Source organism: Trichosurus vulpecula, chromosome 1, assembly GCF_011100635.1.
Source record: "Trichosurus vulpecula isolate mTriVul1 chromosome 1, mTriVul1.pri, whole genome shotgun sequence".
Classification (NCBI taxonomy): Eukaryota; Metazoa; Chordata; class Mammalia; order Diprotodontia; family Phalangeridae; genus Trichosurus; species Trichosurus vulpecula.
In genome coordinates, this window is record NC_050573.1 from 402,284,309 (window position 1) to 402,305,445 (window position 21,137).

The 21,137-nt window shown below is 35.4% G+C and overlaps 1 protein-coding gene across 1 annotated transcript in view; it reads left to right on the forward strand.

The window, feature by feature from the left end:
• WDR70 (WD repeat domain 70) overlaps positions 1 to 21,137 on the forward strand; it is a 320,082-nt gene that overhangs the window by 5,096 nt on the left and 293,849 nt on the right. The window contains exons 4-5 of the mRNA XM_036736844.1: positions 3,356 to 3,476; positions 17,974 to 18,151. Coding sequence (XP_036592739.1) covers positions 3,356 to 3,476; positions 17,974 to 18,151 — 299 coding nt within the window. The remainder of the gene's footprint in view (positions 1 to 3,355; positions 3,477 to 17,973; positions 18,152 to 21,137) is intronic.

Consider the following 21,137-nt stretch of genomic DNA (forward strand, 5'->3'; position numbering starts at 1 on the left):
ACAGCTTTAGGATAACCAGTACCTTTGGATGTCCCTGCACACTGAATCCTACCATATAACCAGGTCTTTGTACAGACCTGGCACAAGGATCTATTGGAGCCTAAGAGGAGAGGTCCCTTCCTGGTGCTTTTGACCATCCTAACAGCAATCAAGGTCAAGGGAAAGGAAACCTGGTTCCATAGGAGGAAAAGATACTGAGTTCCTTGAACAGGACACTGGACCTCTGGAAGCAGATGACTTTGAGGAAACAGCACAGGCATACCTCCCAGAAATGGTGATCTAGAAGCAGATGAGTGAAAAGTCTGCCCTTTAGCTTAAGTTTTCTTGTGTGAACTATATCCAAGCCCTGATCTGGTATGAATTGAGGGGTTTGGTTTTTTTTTTTGTCTTTTTCTCATCCTGCTTTGTGGTTTGGGGAGAACCTCTTCTATTTCTTGGAATCCATTGTCATTTCATTGGCAGAATTTGGGGAAGTGTAATCATATTACATTATGAGATTTCAGAATTAAGGTTCAGTATCAGTGCCCTTCCCTTTGCTGTGATTCTTTTGAAATTATAGTTGACGTTAATAGCCCATCTGAACAAGTATGCCTTTCCCCTCATTTGCTGGTTTTCAGATAGTCCAGCGATTACAGGGCATCTCAGCAATAATAATTCATATAAAACCCCTGATGGCACCACTCCCCCAGCCCTTCCAGTTCCTGTAACAACCTTAACCAGCCCCTCACCCCCCAAGAGCCCACCTGCAGAGCTTCCATCAGCTGAAGATCTTCTACTTGAGATCGTTGCAGAAAGTGGCCCCAGTCACTAAAGAGAACTGTTGGGTGTGTATGAATGTTTCCACTCACTACCAAGGGAGGCACTGCTCTGATTGCCCTCCCCTTAATGATGGGGAGCTGGCTAGTGCTAATCCAAAGCACTGGAATATCACCATTTATAATTATACTTCCTACACTGCCATCACAGAAGTAAAGGCCCCTTGTATAGTGTCTGCTCTGGAAAGAGGACTTTACTAGGGTACACTTGCTGAGTATGGACCAGGTTAATCAAGAGTAGTGCCTGCATGGAGGGACCTTTGCTAATGGAACCCTGAAAATGTTGTGGGAAATTTTAATGAATAGCCAGATAGCCACCCAACCTGAGAGCTATTCCAGATGGTCTTTGCTATGCCTAATTTTTTTAGGCATAGGGCAGTAGTTTACATGACCTCCATCAGTGGGTAGCCTGTGCTATCTGGGGAGTAATCATACTTGACATTCAAACATATCCCACACTTCCAAGGGGACGAATCTGGAAACCGAGGTCCTCTGACACTCAGTTAAATGATCTTAGTGATATCCAGGCTTTGGGAGAATCTGACCTCAGAAGGTTCATTCCTCATTATGAGATAACAGTTAATCACATTGGCATCCTTAGATTTACTGATGCTTTGTTAAAAGATTCATGAATGAATCTATCAGCAATGCCAAATCATTCCTAACGTAAGTAAAGTTAGACAGTTAGCATTGTAGAATCTCATGGCTCTTGATTCTTCACTAGCTAGCTAAGGAGGTGGCTTAGTGGGGGCTACATAATACCTTAATTAGATTAAATACCTTAGTGGGGGCTGGATGCTACACCTTTGTATCTGATCAGTCACCCAACATTATCTGTCATCTGAACTGAATTGGAAAGTTTCAATCAGAATTAGAACACATTAAACATGAGGGGATATCTCGATGGGACATTGGGGCTTGGTTGCTAGGTTTAGGCTGGATTAAGGTAGCTTTGAAAACGCTGTGCTTTATGATAATAATAGTTACTGTATTAATTTTGCTTTGCTCTGGTACAGGTGTTTCACAATGATTGCATCTGCCTTTGGAAATTCCTACCAACAAACATATGAGAGTGTATCCTGAGAAGAAATTGATAAGTTGTGTAACAATATGGTTCTAGAGCAGGACTGGTCTAGAGTAACCATGTGTATAATCTAGGACTGAATATGGGAACTGATAAAAGAAAGACACTGATGGAAAAGAAACTTTGGCTCAGGGTTCTTGCTGCCACTATGATAAGAAAGTGACTGTGATGGGAAAGAAATTGGCTTGGATTTCTGGCTCCCACTATAACAGGAAGAGGACACTGCTTCAGTGTCTGTTTTGAGCTTCTGGACATTGTTGCTAGAACTTAGATCACACTGCTTACAAAATTCAAGTTTGGTGATAAAAGCCACCGCTCCGGTGACCAGCTGTTTCTTGGGGCAAATGTCCTTATCTTTCCCTTCTATTGCTTGTTTCAGATGTGTATGCCTTTATCTTTCCCTCTTGTTTTCTGTTAAATTCCATTTTCCTGTGCTGTTTATGTATTCACTTTCTTTATAAGGCTGCTCTGGACTCAGTGACTACCGCATACAAGCAGTGTGGTCTATGCTCAGAGCACAGTGAAAAATGCAGTTGCTGTCTTTGTGTTGTGGATGTGGTGATTTACAGCAGTACCTAATTAATTGACCCTTGTACAATTTTATCTCATCATCTTTAATACAATTTAGCAGAAAAAGCTAAAATCCAATATTGCCTGACCTGTAGGGACACCATTAAGTAGTTTGTGAAACTTGACACTGTCATAAGCTTTATTGAGAACAACACACAATATAAGTTATGTAACTGACTATACTGTTTTACTCACTAATCATGTTGCTTGGACTATGGCTAAAGATGTCATTAAAAGGAAAAAAAAGACCCTGTCTTGACAATTTTCAGGCCTATTTTACCTATGAGAGACAACACTGCATCATGGAATGAGTGTGGGACTCGGAGCTGGGGAGAACTGACTTGGATTCTCTCTGAACCACAGCTTCCGTGTTTTCATCAGATGTGGTGATACTGGCTACAACACCTAAGTCTTATGGTTATTGTTATTTCAAATGAAATAGCATGTGAAGTGCTCTGATAGATGTCAGCTATTATTGTTAACTGATTGGGGAATAGCTGAATAAATTATTGCTTATTAGTATAATGAAACACGGCAGAGACAAAGACAGTGAAAAAGAATGTATAAAGTCTCGTGAAGTGATGGCAAAGCTAGATCTGTGGAAATTGAATAATATTCACATTGATTACAAAAATTGTAAATGGACAATGGCGTTGGAGCAAATGTATTTTTCATTTAGTTAAATGGCATGGTATGGAATTTTCTTTTTAATTGAAATGTTAGTAGTTTAAATTTCAGAACTTTATTTGGAAATTTACCTTATTTGTTTATTAGTATTTTGGGATATATGTTAATTTTAAGAAAAATACTGTATTTCCTGTTTTTTTTTTAATACTGAAATATTTGAAGCCCAAGTATGAATTCTTTTTTTTTCTTCCATTTTCAGAAGCTAGAGAGAAAGAGGAAGAACTGCAGAAAGGGAGAGAATTAAGAAGGCAACATGAAGATAATGAATCGATACCTTCAGGCTCAAGTTTGACCAAGCATCCTTCTGTATCAGCTTCCAGGTGCCTAGTTTTCTAAGAAGGAACTATGCAACATTTTCATTTGTCTAATTATTTAACAAATTGTCATAATATTACTGTTATTGTTTTAGTGATCAAAAGGCAAATTTAAACCTGATTACCAAAAAGAACAAAAGCTTGCACATTTTTCTTGCTTTCATTCAAATTCAGAGTATACATCTCCAAGTCTAAGACCATGAGAAATTATATCTGTTATGTTTTAAATAATTTGAGTTTTCCTGATGTAGTCCAGATGTAGTGTAATATATTTATGCATTTTCACTACAGAGTGCATTATTACAAATTTAGCAAGAAATCTGTTTCACATTTTTTGTCTAGTTTTTGTTTTCTCAGTTTACATTGTTTTGTCTTTTTTTCAGAAAATTTACATTTATGGTAAACTTTTTGCTAGTTTGAAATGGGTAGTGGAAAATAAAAAAAATCGACATCTTACAATTTACTGATTTAAGGAAGATAAAAGTGGGGAGGGAATAGCTGATAAGGCTGTACATGTAATTTAAGTACATGTAGCTGTAAAAAGCTTAAAAGTTCCTTTTTCAGTAGTTCAGAAAAGATATATGTAAATTCATCACAATTGAATTATAATATTAAAAGGAAAATAGGAATTCCAGCTACTACTTCTAAACTTCTGAGTATGATTACTCTGTAAGGTAGCTACATCCTCATCCACAAAATGGCCCTTTGAGAGGAAATATTGAGAGGAAATATTGAATATTTCCTTGGTGGAATTTACTGATGTACATTAAATTAGGTTGGATATATAAAACATGGTAAGGAATATTTTATGGTAACATCACTTTGCCCTTGTACTTATTCATTCCCTCTTTTCTCTAAATTACCGCCTTAGTAAGTCATTCCCCAACTTGCATCATTTTCCTTTATCTAGCTCTTTTCTATTCATGGTCTCTGACCCATTTTCTTTCCATTCTTTTTCTCATTTCACTTATTTTCTTGTGAACTTTTCTCCCCATTCATGTAGTATATTTTAAGTCTTTCTAATGTATTTGTCTTTAAATCACATATTGTTGTATGTATGTTGGTGTATGGGAATATTTGTGAGTGTGTTGTGTGTTATATACAGATATGCAAATGTTTTAGAGAATTTGCTGTCATCAGAGCATGTGGTGAGACATGAAACTGAGAACATCAGGCGCTTAAGGATCCATAGGGTATCAGGGTAGGGTAGTCAGTCTCAGGAATATGCTAACAAGGACTTGGCAGGTATAAGAGGAGAGAAGCCCTTGTAAGTGTCTCTGCCCTTGGCTTTGAGTATATAGTTTAGGGACAGGTGTCAAGGAAACTGATTGTCAGAAAATATCAGTCATGCCATGTATGTATGTGACTGTATAAATGTGTGTGGATTCAGCTGTGATTTTAGGCCAATAACAATAGTTTTCCCTTTAATTGTATCATCTGTAAGGAGAGTGTATAAATTGAAACATTAATCTCATTTTATCTGTCTTTTACTTTTTCTTCCTAGAGCTGTCAGCAAGTTAAAATGGAAAAAAAGGACCCTGTTTTCCCTCTCCCCCTTCCTTTCTTTTACTGTCTATCTTCTTTTCCTAGAGGATTATATTAAATGACATGGTGAAAAGATAGGCAATGAAAAAGAAATATTTTCAGTTTTTAGATAATTTGATAATTTGAGCTTAATTATTTTGTGTTGCCTAGAGGTTTAGCGGAGAAGAAGTGAAATAACACTCCCAAATTAGGTATTTTGAGCAGGTATTTTAATTCAGCCATTCATATTAGTAATTAGAATTGATGTTTATTAGCCATAGGATTTCCCTGCAGTCTTTCTTGACTTTAAATTTATTGATTTATTCCTTTGCTTAACTTTTCTTATTTTCTTGATTCATGCATATAGCCTGAAGCCTAGCAAAAACTTGAAACAAAGGTTTCTTTGCCTTTTTTGTGTCACAAATTCCTTTGGCATTCTGGGGAAACTGATGGATGGACCCCCTCTCAAAATAATGTTTGTTGCCCTCATTTGTAATTGAAAAAATGCTAAATTTCATTTAGAGTTTAGCAAAGATACAAATGGATCTGCTTGTGGGTCTGTGGACCTCAATTTAAGAGTCTCTGGATTAAAAGAAAAAATTCTTCAAAGATCCAAGATGATGCTGTGAAAGGTGGTTACTTCCTTTTCTCTTCTTTTCTTCAGCCTTTATTCATCTTTTTCCATAAAATGTGTGCCTGTCATCCAAAAAATTAGTGAAAGGGGAATTTTCCTCAAGCTGTTGCTTTTCATTCTTACTTGGAGCAGGGGAACTCAGGGGAGTTGATCAGGAGTTGGAGATAGGTAGGTTAGCTTGGTGACCCCTTTCCAGCACACCTGTATTCAAAATACCTGAGAAATTTATTCTAAGTGAATTTTAAGTTATCTACTGACCCTTATTTTCTGAGTTGCTTTGCTTATGCCTAGCATTGACAATCAAGAGTTATTTTTATTTGAAAACCAAGTGACTGTTGAGTTATTCCACAGAAGCACATACATCTAAAAGCAGGAGACATGTGTAGCATGGCTTCTTGGAAAGAGGACTGGGCTTTAACTGGACTTTGAATAGTGGGTAGGAGAAAGAAGCTGTTGGGCAGGAGAAAGAAGAACATTTTAAAGAGAATCAACAGCTTGAACAAAGACTTGGTGTCAGGGATGTTTGTGGTGTATTTTAGGGATAGTGCAACTGATCTGGCTGTATTTAATGGTAATACTAGAATTAAGATTAGATGCTGTATCAGTAAGGCAATAATCACAACATCGACGATAGTTGTGAATATGCCTGTGTAGTTTTGTATCGCAAAATATAAGAGTTTCTCAATATAGAAGGTAGAAGAAGTAAAACATTTATTCAAACACCAGAGGACCAAGTCCCCAAACCAGTAAGTCCAGTGCATCATAGCATCAAAGAATTTAGTACACAATATCGCAGCAGAGAACGACTCCATCCCAAAGCCATCAGCCCCCCTGCTGGGGCCTTCCCACAAACACTCCCAAATCTTAGCTCACTCCTTGCCTGTGTTCTTCTCCTCCCAGGGTTCTAAGCATTTCCTGCTCCACCCTTCTAGTTCCACTCGTTCAGCAAGATCTTCCCACCACATGTAAGTTAGGCTTCCTGTGACGTAAGCAGATCACATGGGTCTATTAATGGGTGGGAAAGATCTTCAAATTTAAATTACCATTATAGATGCTCAAAGGGAACCATGTCTTGGAAGAATTCAGGCTTAATTCTGTGTTTAGGCAGTTGTACATAAAAACTGCAAGTACCAAGTCTTTGGTCAATTTTTAATGCATTTTTGAATGTCCCATATTAATATTTTCAACTGCATGCAGGTGCTTTTAGTTGATATTTATTAAATTTATCATGTGAAGTCCCTTTGTAGCATTTTAGAATGATATGATAGTGATAGTTAAGACAGTTTTGAGATTGAAGAAATACATTTTTATAGTTCTTAAGATTTTTGTCTGTCAGGTAATATTAACGGAGAACTTATTGGCCAGAGCAGTGGTAAATATTGTAACTACCTGGCTGAGGTAGTATTTTCTCTGTGTTGATGAAGGACATTGGCTCAGCTGTAACAGTGGCAGGCATTATAGTTAGTGATGAAATTGGAAATGATCTCAGCATTACAAGCACCTAGTTCTTTTAAATTTTTTCGTGATGATTTTAATATAATTAATTTCCTTGGTAATCTTTTATATTTCATTCAATACATTAAAAAATATTATTTTGAGAAGGAGCCTGTAGGCTTTACCCAACTGTCAGAGGGGTCCAAGAAACAAGAAGAGATTAGTCTCTGAATGGGAGGGAAATCTTAGTGTAAAAAAAATTGATAGTTTATAAACATTTGAAATAAATCTTTAAAAATAGGATAGATTATTGTCTGGGATCTTGTATTTGTATTCTTTTGTTGAGGCTGGGAGGTTGGATTAATTAGGTGTCTTAAGATCCTGATTGGCTTTTTGATTTTACATTGAATAATCGAAATGTGCAAACTGATCACAAAGACGTGAAAAGAGAATTTTTTTTAAAACAAAACATTCATAAGCTCAAATTGGACACAAGCAAAAGAGAAAAACAAGGAGATACTATTAATTTTTAATTTTCCCAGGGAAATGATTACAGTGCCATCTTATGAGTCATGTAAATCTGCCATGTGTTGGAGGAGGCACTGTGGGAAACATTTCCTATATCAGTCTTCTGGAGAATCAACAAAGTGATTGTATTCCTTCTAAATATAAAAACAAGTTTCCTTAATGAAGACTTGTGAAATGATTTTATTAAAACTCTGGAAAAATGTATTTTTGTTTAGGGAAACATTGAGAGTCCTTAGGTTGAATTAGTTAATGAACATTTTTTGAGACTGTATTTGGTGGAGAAAATAATATCCAGAACCTGTGGGAAAAGGAAAATTGACTATTTTGCTTTTGATGGATTATTTCCGTATTTTCAGGTGTTTTACCTTTGAATATAGGACCTGGTGGGAGAGGATATTAATTACCTATTCCTATTAGTTTTACATTGGCATTCTCTCTCAAATCTGCTTCATCTTATCAGATCCCTGGTCATCATTCTACTTAGAGGCTCTCTTTACTGCCCACATGGACTGCTCAGGTAGCCTCTTAACTGGTCTCCCTGTTTTTAGTCTCTCCCTGGCCTACAATCTGTCCTTCCTGCTACTGCCATATAATTTTCCTTTTGCATAAATCTATGTCATTACTCTCCAATGGATGCCCTATTTTTTGTCCAATAAAACCCCAAATTCTTACCTTCGCATTTAAGGATCTTTCAGTTTGATGTCTCCCTCTTCCTTTACCTAGTTTTTCCAAAGCTTGGTTTTAGCCAAACTTGACCATGAACTGTCCTTGGTAAACATCTAGCCCCTTTGACTCTGTCACTTTGGTTCTGCCTTTTCCTTTGGAGATGTCCTCTTCTCTCTGCATTTTGAAATCCAACTTGTCCTTAAAGGTCCAGTTTATTTGCTCCTCTACACCCAAGTGGAAGCTTCACTTTCTCCCACTTCATGTCACTAGGACCCTCATTATATTTTCTTCTGTACTGTAGGGATCAGTCCTAAGATTTTGTGGTGAGAGGGTTTGATTCTGTATTATGCATGGCCTTTTAACTTTGTGACTGTGCATCTTTTGACCTCTCTGAATCTCAGTTTCCTTATGCATAATGGGAATAAAAATGTCTGTAGTTTCTCTCTTTTATGGTTGTTGTGAGAATCAAATGTGGCTGAGTTCACATCTGGCCTCAGACACTTACTGGCTATGTGACCCTGGGCAAGTCACTTAACTTGTTTGCCTCAGTTTCCTCGACTGTAAAATAGAGATAATAATAGCACCTACCTTATAGGGTTGTTGTGAGGATCAAATGAGATATTTGTGATATCTTAGCACAGTACCTAGCATATAGTAGGTGCTTAATAAATGCTTCTTCCCTTCCCTTCCTTCCTTCCCTTTTCTCCCTACTCTTTACCTTTATTCTGACTTTCTGGCCAAAAATGGATTTTTTGGCTACTTTGATAGCTGTATATTAATACTTTAAAGATGTTTACATTTCTGTGTCTTCATTTGTTGTTTTTATTGCCTTTTGTTTGAAATGTTTGTTCATTTCTTTTAACCCCATTTAGAGAGTGGAGTCTGGGTATTTGTATGGTATATTTCTTTTGAAGAGGCAGCATGGTGGTAGATAGAGGGCCCGCCTTGAGGTCAGGGAGAGCTGGGTCCAATGCTTACCTCTGTCACATAGGCTCTGTGGCCATAGTTAAGGATGACTTCCACTGTCCTTACTGGTGGAAGGCATTTCCATAGTAGAACTTCCCCACATTTCTGACCTTTTTATTGTTTTTGTGTTATGAACATTTATCTTATTTTGTTGCTTTTGTTATACTGTGTTTGATTTTGTTATGCTTATTTTTAAAATATTCAGACTTTATATGTTTATCTCTGTTTATAATTTTCATTTCTTTATTAAGAAGAAAATTTATCTTCTGTGTATCTGGGATAATTTTTTTTTTCATGGCTTCTAGTAATAAATTGGTTTAAAATTTTTTTGATACATTTGAGATATATTACAGTGCGAGGTATAGATCCAAACAAATAATTTTTTTTCCATAGTACCTCAACTATGTTTATTAAATAGTGACTCCTTTCTCCATTGTTAACTTATGGAATGATAAAGAATTTTGGAGTCAGTAGGGATCTTAGAAAACTCCTAGTTCAATTTCTTAATTTTATAGATGAGAATATACTGAAGTTCAGTGAGGGAAGGTCATACAGCTTATTGGTAGCAGTGTTGCAATTAAAACCAGGTCTTTTCATGACTACTGCATTGTTGTTTTTTTTTTTTTTTTGCATACCATTTTCTGGTATGGTTTTCATTATATATTGGTCAATTTTGGTTTTTAATCTCAATGCTATATATTTCTTTTTAAAAAAACATTTCATTGCTCTCATTGGTTTTTATATTCCCTAAATATGTCTTCCCAAAGAACTATTCTATGTAAGAGTATAGTTTTTTAAAGAAAAGAAAAAATGATAGAGGAGTTTGAAAATACATGCAGTGTTCCATGCCCATTGACCTCACACCTCTGCAAAGAGGGAAGTATCTTCTCATACCTCTCCTTTAAAGGGGGGGGGGTCACACTATTTCTTTGTAATTTTGTAGCAATTTTCAATTTTTTTTGTTTTTTTCCATTTACATTGTTATAGTTATTGTGTATATTGTTTTCTTTGTGTTGCTTGCTTTACTTTGCATTACTTCATGGAAGTCTTCTATGCTTTTCCCTCTAACTTTTACTGACTGTGTGTTGTCTTGGGCGAATCTCAACTTTTTGGTATTCCAGGCAACTCTCTAAGAATATAAATTACAGATAAGTTAAGAATCGGAATTAATGGAGAGAGATTTCTACAAGTGGAGTTAACCCTTCAGAGCTCTCAGATCTCATAACTGCCCTACATTTATAGGGTCAGAGGATAGTCTTCTGTTATTGATATATGTGCTGTAATTTTGACCTATTAGTCAACTCCTGAACTCTTCTTTTTTTATTTCTTTGGAATGACAATAAATATTGATGTTCTTTCTGTTTCTCTCTTGGTCTGTCTGTCTGTCTGTCCCTCTGTATCTTTGGATAAAGAGTATAATTTATTAGGAAGAGCGCAGGATTTAGACAGATTTGAATCCTGCATCTGCCAGTCTCTTCCCTTTGCTAATTGTTACAGTGATTATCTCAAAGACTTACTTGTTCTTCAAAGGTTTGAAAAAATTTATGTAGGAAATCATGTGGGTCCTTTGTTTTTGGAAAGGTAGCTCTCTGATGACTTACCTTATTTCTATTTTTTTTGAAATAGGTTTATTTCCTATTTTCTGTTATGGAGATTTATGTTTTTGGAAATATTTCATTTAAGTTCTCAAATTTTCTTTTAGAATGTATCATTCCCTGATAGTAGTCTTAGTTTCTCTTTGTATTTGTTATGATCACCTTTTTCATTTCTGCTTGTGGTGATCTTTTTTTTTTTAATGAGTTAGGGTAATGGTTTAAGTTATTGCTCTTGCAGGAAAAACACCTGGTAGTTTCTTAATCCAATTGCTATATTTTTAATTTTTACCTATTTTTGTTTTTATATTTCTTCTTTTTCTACTTTCCTTAAAGGCTATTAAGTCTATTCCTTTTATAATTTTTTGAGTGCAGACTATACGTTGCTTCTTTTTCACTCTTATAATTGTAGATAATAATTATTTTTATGAATCAATTTAACTACTCATTTCAGTTTTATGAATCAGTTCTATACATTTAGCTCTGAGGACTTCTTTGTCTTTAGCTTGTAGATTTTGACAAATGGCTATTTAAAAAATAGGGCCAGCTTTGATAAAAAAAATATAGAACAGGGTTAATTTTTTTTCTATTCAGTTTGAATTTGAAAACTGAACCAAACAGCTTTAATGTATCTATTTAAATAAAATCACAAAAGTGATGTAACTCCTAGGATTTGAGAATAAAATCTTTACTGCTAAAAAAAATTAGTTTTTCCAATTTCTTCTTTAATCTGGTTATTGTTAAATAGACGTTTCCTTAGCTTTGTCTGTTTTATTGAGTAGTGTTATGTATGTCTGACTTGCAGTGTGAAAATATGGCATACGTAGTTTCATTTGTTTTGAACTTACCCAGCCTTTCCTTATACCTAAGCGTGTGCACAGCTTTTGTAGGAGTTTTGCTATGCTTGGCAAAAAGTGTGTATCCCCTCTGCCTATTATGTTTAGTTCTCGCAATTACATCTTATTCAGTTGTTTTGATTCCTTTGTTGTTAGTCTTTTTTATCAGGAGAGTCTAAGGGTGAATGGATAAAAGGTTGGTCTTAGAGTCAGGAAAACCTCAGTTCAGGTCCTATCCCTGATGCTTTTTACTGTTGTGTGATTCGTGGGCAAGTCACTTAATTTCTCCTTGTGCCAGTCAGTTTTCAAGGTTACAAATGAGTTACTTTGGAGTCAGAAGATCTGCATTCAGATCTTGCCTCTGCTCTTTGCTAACTGGGCAAATCATTAAACCTCTGTGTGCCTTAGACAACTCCCTAGCATTTATCTACTGAGTCTTAGATTTTAAGTTGTTGTCTGCCCTGGTGGAGAGAGTTGTCAGTGCTTATAGTTTCTTCTTTTATTTGCACAATATTTTGTACCAGATTTATCATATTCTGATAATTGTTCCTACTGTTATATTTTCACCTATTTTCACCTTTTAATAATTCAACTGACAAATGATTTTATCAGTTGGCCGACGAGGATTTGTTAGGTGCTTGCTTAGCATCAGGTGTCCTGCTGGGTACCGTGGGATGCAGCAAAGTCAGTTCCAGTTCTCAGGGAGTTTGCATTCTGTGTGGGAAATAAATATGTATGAACAAATATATTAAAATGTGTGCAAAATAAATACATACAAACTAAAGAATACTTACAAGGTAGTTTAGGAAGAGAGAACACTAGAAAAGGAGATTAGAGAAGGTTGTACTCAAGCTGAGTCTTGGAAGAACAGGTATTCTATGAGGTGGAGGTTAGGAGAGTGCATTCTGGTCATAGGGGCCTGTTTGGATAGTGTATTTGTTACATACAGATTAAATGTTCTATTATATTCATCTTTTAATTCTCCTTTCAACATTATATAATACCCTTATCTGTCTTTCTCAATCTTTTCTGGCATATCAGATAATACTGATACTGCTGTATTTTTGAGCTTACAGTTATGTGATAGATTTTAGATCAATATAGTTTATTTCATTTCTGTTTGTATATATCTTTTGATGCATTAAATGTTTCATGTAAGTAGCATATTAATAGATTTTGTTGTACATTTTTAAATTAATTCCATAACTCATTTTTTTAAAATTGGATAATTCAGTTAATTCACATTTAATATGTGTTAAATTTGATTTCTTTTATAGCTTTTTAATTTTTTTCACTATTATAAATGTTTAAAAGGAGTGAAATACTTTATTTTTTCTAAAGTTTCTACTAATAAAATTGTTTAAAGAATCAAACATTTTTTGCCTTTTAAATGAGTAACAATTATTTCTTGTAGCTTTATTTCTTTAAAAAAATTGAATAAAGAATGTTTGCTTTCGGCATAGCTGGCTCCTTTCTTTGTCCTCTTTTCTGTTGTCCCTTTGAAATGTTTTTAAATTTATTAACCTAATTATATATTTAACTCTTTCTTCTTTTTAAAATTATAATTCACATTAAAAAAAGTCTCAAAACCTAATTTATTTCTGTTTCTTTTTACAATGTCTTAATGCCTTAATTTGTAGACTTAGCTTCAGGCTTAAATTATCTAGTTATTTTCATTGAGTACTTATTTCTCCACTGATATGAAGTTTTTCCTTGAATGTAGTTTTCCTTTTATTTTTATAAATTTGGATTTTTATAAATTCATTCTTTGAGAACTTTTTGGTTTTTGAATTTTTTTTTTTTGCTTCAAGAAAAAGTTCAGTATAGCATGAACAAAAATTTTCTAATATATTCCTTTTAGTATACATACTTTTTGACCAGTTTTCTCTCTTGCTTGTGTTGTTATTGAAGTATATATAGGATGATTCTAATTGGTACTTTATGATATGTGATTTTTCTTTTTGGATTCACTAAAATTTCTTTTTCTTCATTATTTTGAAATTTAATAATTACTGATCTGAGAGGCTTGCATTTTGTATTTCTCTAAGCTGTGTTCCTGTGAATTATTTCCACTTGGGAAGGTGATGTGATACCTGTGATATTGTCTGTTCTGGAATATTTATTCTAGTTGTCACTTGTACTGCAGAGGTTTAGGTCTTTTCCTTTTTAATGCCATCCAGCATCCCGAACAATCTAAATTAAAAGTTCTTTCTTTTCCCCTCCACCATTAGAATCTTACTTGAAGTCCCTTATTGTGCTTATTATCTAGTTAATTTTACATTTTTAAATGCCTTCCATTATTTCTGGTACAGATCGCCTTCCTTTCTCTTTTAGTTTTGTCCTTTCTCTTCTTTTCTGTTACACAATTTAGCTAGTTAGCTTTTAGTTGATGTTTTTTCATTATCTTTTAGGTGAGAGCCTTTACTTCCTTGCTGTTTTAATAGTTTTTTTTTCCCTTTTAAAAATATCTTGAAAAGCAGATGACCTTGAATATAAGAGGGATCACCACTCCTCCTTTCTTCCCACCTTCCCCTACCTTCTGCATTGGACAAAGTGATAGGAGGGGAATGGCCTAGTGTGTATTCTCAAGTCCCAGTTAGAGGTGTAGAAAGGGGTAAGGGTAGGGGGGACTGGTGGCTGTGGCTATGTCCGGATGCTTAAGGCTGTTTATTTCATTGCTAGGACTATTGTTGAAGCCTTTTTCTTGATCTCCTAATTTTTCTCTTCAGTTGTTCTCGCTTTTCCTTTTATAACCTGGAACATAGAGTTGCAGTTTTGTGGTTGATTTGGCTCCAGGCTTCAGGGTTTTCTGTTTTCTCTTCGTCCCTAGTTGGGAGTGGGGGAGGATGCAAGTGCCTCTAGAGAACACAGCAGCTACAGAAGAAGCTTGGATAGTTTTCCTAACTCTGTTCCTACAGCCTAATCTTGGGCAAAATGCTCAGTAGCTCATCATTCTCTTTCCGTTTCTCCTTACTTCTTCTCCAGGCAGCTCATGGATCTGCCAACAGCTTTGTTATTTGATCCTCATCCCTGCAACAATGCATCTGTTGATAGTGGTAGAAGACCTTTTTTTTTTTGAAGAGCTGTTTTTTTTCTTCCTTCCCAGTTTTTGTTGAGGGGAGTTAGGGAACTTAGTTTCTTGGCTTTGGTCTACTTTTCTGTCTTGGAAGGCTCATCATAAATTTTAAAAAATGTATTTTATTGTTTTAATCAGCTACAATCTGCCTTTTCACCTTCCCACCCCTTCCCCCCAATTAAAAATACAAGAAAATTAAGAGATATTATGGACGTGTAGTCAACCAAAACAAACTTTCACATTGTCCATGTCCAAAAAAAAATTTGTCTCATTCTGCAATCTTCGTTCTTCACGTCTCTGTCAAGTAGCATGTTTCATTAGTCCTCAGGAATCCTAGGTGGTTATTATGCTGATAAAGAGTTAAGTACAATAGTACACACACACACACATACACACGCACTATAGCTTGTTCATTCACTGTCCAATTTATGGACACTCCCTCAGATTCCCATTCTTTGCCACCTCAAAAAGAGCTATAAATATTTTTGTATGTCCCTAAAGTTTATTTTCTTTAGGACTAATTCCTTAATCTCCCCTCTCTCCAATTCTCTCTTCCTCTTCCCATTTCCCTTCTTTTTCCCTTGAGTGAAATATATTTCTATATCCTACTCTGTGTATGTGTGTGTGGATATTCTTCTTTTGACTAGTTCAGATGACAGATTCTAGTGTCAGTCAATACCCCCCATCCAACCCCTTATCCTTGTTTATATAAATGTCTACTTGTGTACCCTGATTATGTGAGAAAATTTTCAATAGCTTTCCTTTCCTTTCTATCCCCCCTTACCCGTTGTAGTAATATCCATTTTCTTGGAATTAAAAACACCACATAAGATGGCAAATGAAATATATATGGCATAAATCAACTGACATAACTAATTTAAAGTAGGGAGTCCAGTTCGTTTGTTTCATCTGGAAAAGGTCAGATATTCTGAGTCAGTCTTTTTAGTAGAGGCCAAAACTCAGGACTATTGCTGTCACAAAATGAAACCAGATCAAAATTATGACTTTCCCAAATTATTTACCTACCACTGCATTTTATGTGTATAAGTTAAATTATCTGGGTTCTGATTATCTATCTGCCTATCAATCCATATGTAAAAATATGTTTTTGGATTCCTTGAACCAGAAGAGCACTTAGAGATTGAATGGATCTGATAAGCTGTTGTGAAATAGGAATTTTCAAATTGGATATTAAAAAATTAATACTAGAAAGCAATGGCTTTTTCTTCTCTGAGGCTGCTATTTTATATTTCTATTTTTTTAACTTGATAATTTGTTGAAATCTTTAATGGTAGCCAGTCTGGAAAAAATTAAGCATTTGGAAGTTAACTGTTTTCTAATCCAATTAGTAACGTTTCTCATGGCCTCCTTCATGCCCTTGCATCATGTTGAATCAAAGAATATTTGACAAATGGAATGCATCTCTTTTTGCAACAAGGAACAGTTTTGGCTCTTTATGGACTACCTCCTCTCCCCCCACTGCTACAAGCCCCAAGTACCAGACTACTATTTGAGGAAAGTTTTTACTTTTGGCTTCTGAATATTGAAAGTTAAAAGGCAAAAATGGAGCTAGAAGTCCTAAAGTCTTTTGCAACTATTTTTTTTTCTTGAATATTAGTTCCCTTATATCAGCCGTGAAATCAGCTTTGATCCTTTAAGTGGTATGACTAATAGATATTTAAGCATAATAATTCATGTATTTGAACAGAGCAGGAATTCCAGGTTTAATTTCTTTATGGGCTAGTTAACTTTGCTTAGGGTGAAAAAAAACCCTTTTCTAGTCATGGATTATCCCATTAAATAACAGCCCTCATGAAAATGTATGCATTTTATAAGGTGTTCATATAAGAAAGGATTTGAATTAAACCCATATTTCACACCACTATAAGAGAAAACAAGTCAGAGTACTTATTAATGTTTTGTATAAGGTGGTACAGTGTTTATCCTTTACAACATTGAATTGTCAGGAATAAAGAAATTAAATCCAAAATGATTCTCACGAATGAAAACAAGAATGTTACAATTATTTTTAGATTAAAAAATAAAAGTAGTTTAAAGCATTAGACTACTTAATATTTTTGAAATTTTAGAAAACTATATAGTGCACTCAATCCAGCAAGTATGCCAGTTGATCAGCAGACATTTATTAAACACCAGTATTAGGTGTTGTGCTTATAAAACCCAAAATGAAATAGTCTCTGCCCTTAGCTCACAACCTATTGTGTGGATATAAGTATTTGTATCCCAAATAAATACAAAGTCGTTTTAGAGGTGTTGGACACTAACAGTTGGGGTGAGAGTGGAGTAGGAAATTGGGGAAGGCTTCTTGTAAAAGGTGTCATTGAACTTAGTTTTGAAGGAAATGGGATTCTCAGAGGCAAGGCAAGGAGGGGGTTCATTCTGTGCACAGGAGTGACCAACACAAGCAGCATGAGAGATGGCGAATGGAGTGTTCTATGTGATGAACAGCAACCATGGAATTGATAGTAGTTCAAATATGTATTTAAATATTTTGGGGATGATACTGAGTTTTTCTTATTACTGTTTCATATACTCAGCTTTCAAACAGAATTTGGCTAATTTTACAGGTATAGTGATTATAAGACAAAGAAAACTGAAGGATGTCCATTTAAACAGGGTGAAGATTCTTTAGCCTAATATGTTCCTGTTGATCTTTTCCAGCGATATGGAGGTGCTGGTACTTGTACAATACCTTTTCCCCAGCCTCTACCAGTGCCTCTGATTTATATCTGATGTTATCAGATTTTGAGTGAGTTTGAGATAGTTTGAGTGAGAAAATCAGAAAAATCAGTTATTTGAGTAGTTGAGATAAAATAAAACAAGAATAATATTAGAATTATATATTTAACAGTAATGTTAAAAATCCAGTTTTTTAAAAAAATTGAGAGATTTTACACATCTTGTGAATGCTTTGTTAAACAATAGCAGAGAATTAGTCAATCGATGAACATTTATTTATTCCTTACTATGTTTCAAGGCCAAGCACCTAGAATACAAATAAAGGCAAAAACATGGTCCCTGTTCTAAAATAGCTCACATTCTGAGAGGGGAGACAGCATCCAAACAATTAAGTTCACACAAGATACTCCAACTATCTCACATTCCAACTATCTCAGGGAGAAAGGCCTTGTGGGATTGTAAGGTTAAATGGAGTCGGAGTTGAATGTAAGAAGATTGAAAAGATAGGGTTGAATGTAAAAAAAAAATTATTTTTCTCTATTTTTAGTGACACAGAGAGCAGTGGAAATGAAGATAGTTCTGATGAAGAATTAATTGGGCCTCCTTTGCCACCCCAAATACAATCTGAAGATACAGATGAACTCATAGGTCCCCCACTCCCACCCGGATACCAGGATAGTGATGATGATAGTGATGATGATGACGATGAAATGCAAGATGAAATTGTAAGTGTTACTGTCTTGTTATATTGCATTCATACACTAAGCTATATCATTTACTTGATCATTCCTATTTGTGTAAAGTACTCAAGGTACTGTTCTAAAAAAGTAGAACAAAAACAAAACAAAAACATAAAAAACCGATTTCTGATTACAGATTGCTGTTTGTGATACTCCTCCATAGTTAGGCATTTCTGAAGGTAAAGCATTTCTATACAACTTCCCACCTGGCTCCGTACAATAAACTTGAGAACATAGTGTGAGACAAAGCTAGACAAATTTGCTTTAGATTTAGGGCCCAACCCTCAATTTTAATCATTAAGTCTGAGAACATTTATTGATTGCTTCATATGTGCCAGAAACTATGAAAAGACGAGATAGATTTTTTTTTGCCTTTCAAGAGGCATCTTGGATTCGGCGTTCAGAAGGTCCGAGTTTAAATTCCCACTCTGCTACTTATTTCCTTTTGTAATGTGTGGCAATTTATTTTCCTTCTCTGGATCTTGGTTTCCTTATGTGTAAAATGAAGGTGTTGGACTATATGATCTCTGAAATCTTTTTAAATTTTCGGTCTGTAATTTGGTAATTAAAACAACAACAACAAAGGAGAATAAAAGAAAGAAGGAGCATATAATGATTGCGATAGAGCATTGGTTTACAACCTCAAATTGTGACACAGATTGTCTTTATTGAGCATCTTGGTGAATACTCTGGAGAGGCTCTGAGCACAGATAGTCAGGTCTGCTGGTCAGAGGGTCCTACCTCCTTCCTTTCCCCTGGCACCATTTTCTCCCTTGCCTTTTTTCCTCCTGTCAAGTATGGCAAAGATTGGAGCTCAAGTTGGGACTGGAACAGGTATGGGAAGGGCGAGGGAAAAAAATAAGCATTTATGTAGCAGCTACAATGTGCTAGACCAGGGGTGGGGAACCCGCGGCCTCAAGGCCACATGTCACAGAACAAATCCCCTTAAACTGTAAAACTTGGACTCAGTCAAAGGGCCATACTTGAGGACCTAGGGGGCCACGTGTGGCCTTGAGGCCGCAGGTTCCCTGCCCCGTGCTTTTAAAAATACATCATTTGATCTTCACAACAACCCTGTGAGGTATTATTATCTCCATTATACAGTTGAGGAAATTGAGGCAAAATAGAGGCTGTGCCTGAGGCTGGATTTGAACTCCGGTGTTCCTGACTCTAGACCCAGAATTCTATCCACAATGGCACCAGCTGCCTAGTATGTTGGTAGCTACGGAACTGCCCAGCTACCTACACCAATGATCCTGCATAATGTTGTTATTTCTTTTCACCTTAATGTGATAATAAATCTCAAATGTGAATGAATTGTTTTTCTGTGGTTTGGCGTAATAGTTCACTGAAAATTCTAGACACTGGTGAAATTGCAGAATGCTGTGGGAAGCTGGTTTGAAATATACCTTTTTTCAAAAAATAAGTTTTTATTGATATCTTTTATTTCTTACATCATAGTTATCCCAAGTATCTGTCCTTCTTCCCTTTCTAGAAATCCATCCCTTAAAACAGAGAGTATTATTTTTTGTTTGTTTTGTTTTTGTGGGGGGAAGGCAGGGCGTTTGGGGTTAAGTGACTTGCCCAAGGTCGCATAGCTAGTAAGTGTGTCAAGTGTCTGAGGCCGGATTTGAGCTCAGGTCTTCCTGACTCCAGGGCTGGTGCTCTGCTTACTGCGCCACTAGCTGCCCCAAAGCAAATAGTATTTTTTTAGAGAGGAAAAAAAATCAGCACATCTGATTGATATATTGAAAAAAATATGCAATATGTAACACCTGTGGACCTTCCACTTCCGGGAAGAGGTGGGTTGGGGTTGACCTCTTGTTCTCAATCTCTTCATTTGAGTCCTCCTTGATATTTATAATTTTTACATTTACTTTTGACTTTTTTGGTGTATCGTTCTCTCCCTTTACATTGTTAGTACGTGTATTGTTTTCTTGGCTCTACTTCACTCTGCTTTAGTTCTTTTAGATCTTTCTGTGCCTCTCTGTTTTTATCACACACATTGTTTCTTACAGCACAGTAATATTTTAATACATTCATGTGCCACATTTTGTTTAGCCATTCCTCAGTCAATGGGCATCTGTTTTATTTCTAATTCTTAGATATCACAAAAGGTGCTGTTATAAATATTTTGGACTATATGGGGACTTTCTTCTTATCAGTGTTTTCCTTGGGGGATAAGCCCAGCAATGGAGTCTCTGGGTCAAAGAGTCTAGACATTTTAGTCACTTTATTCACATCATTCTAAATTTTTTTTCCCCAAATTTCACAGTTCCATCAATAATATGTTAATGTGCCTATTTTTCCACAACCCCTCAAACATTAACTATTGCCATTTTTTGGTCATTTTTGCTAATTTGCAGGGTATGAGGTAAAATTAAAAGGTTTTAATTTGAATTTATCTTATTATTAGTGATTAAAAATACATCTCCTACCCAAAGCTGTGAGAGGAATATAATTTGATTCTCTTTTAATAGTTTGATCTTTAATATTTAGATTGCATATCCATTAAGAATGTATTGTGGAGTGTGGCATAAGACATTCATCTAAGCCTGATTTCTGTTGGGTTATTTTCTAGTTTTCTCAACAGTTTTTATCAAATAAAGAGTTTTTTCTAGGTAATTTATGGTTTTCATTTTTATCAAACACAGAGTTATTGAGTTCTGTTGTTTCAGATTCTCCCTTGTCTAGAATGTTCCATTGATCTCTCTTTTTTTTTGATGAATGCTAGATGGTTTTCCGGAAATTTGTTCATTTCCATATTTTCTCTTTTTTTTTTCTGTTACACGTATCAAAAACTGATAGAGGGATATGAAGTCTCCTGTCTCTATTGTGTTGCTATCTATGTATTGAAGCTCAGATAATGTTTCCTTTATACATTTGGATGCTATGGCATTTGGAGCATATAAATTCATTACTGATACTGGTTTGTTGTCTATTGTTGTTTGGGCATAGTATTGTTTCCCTG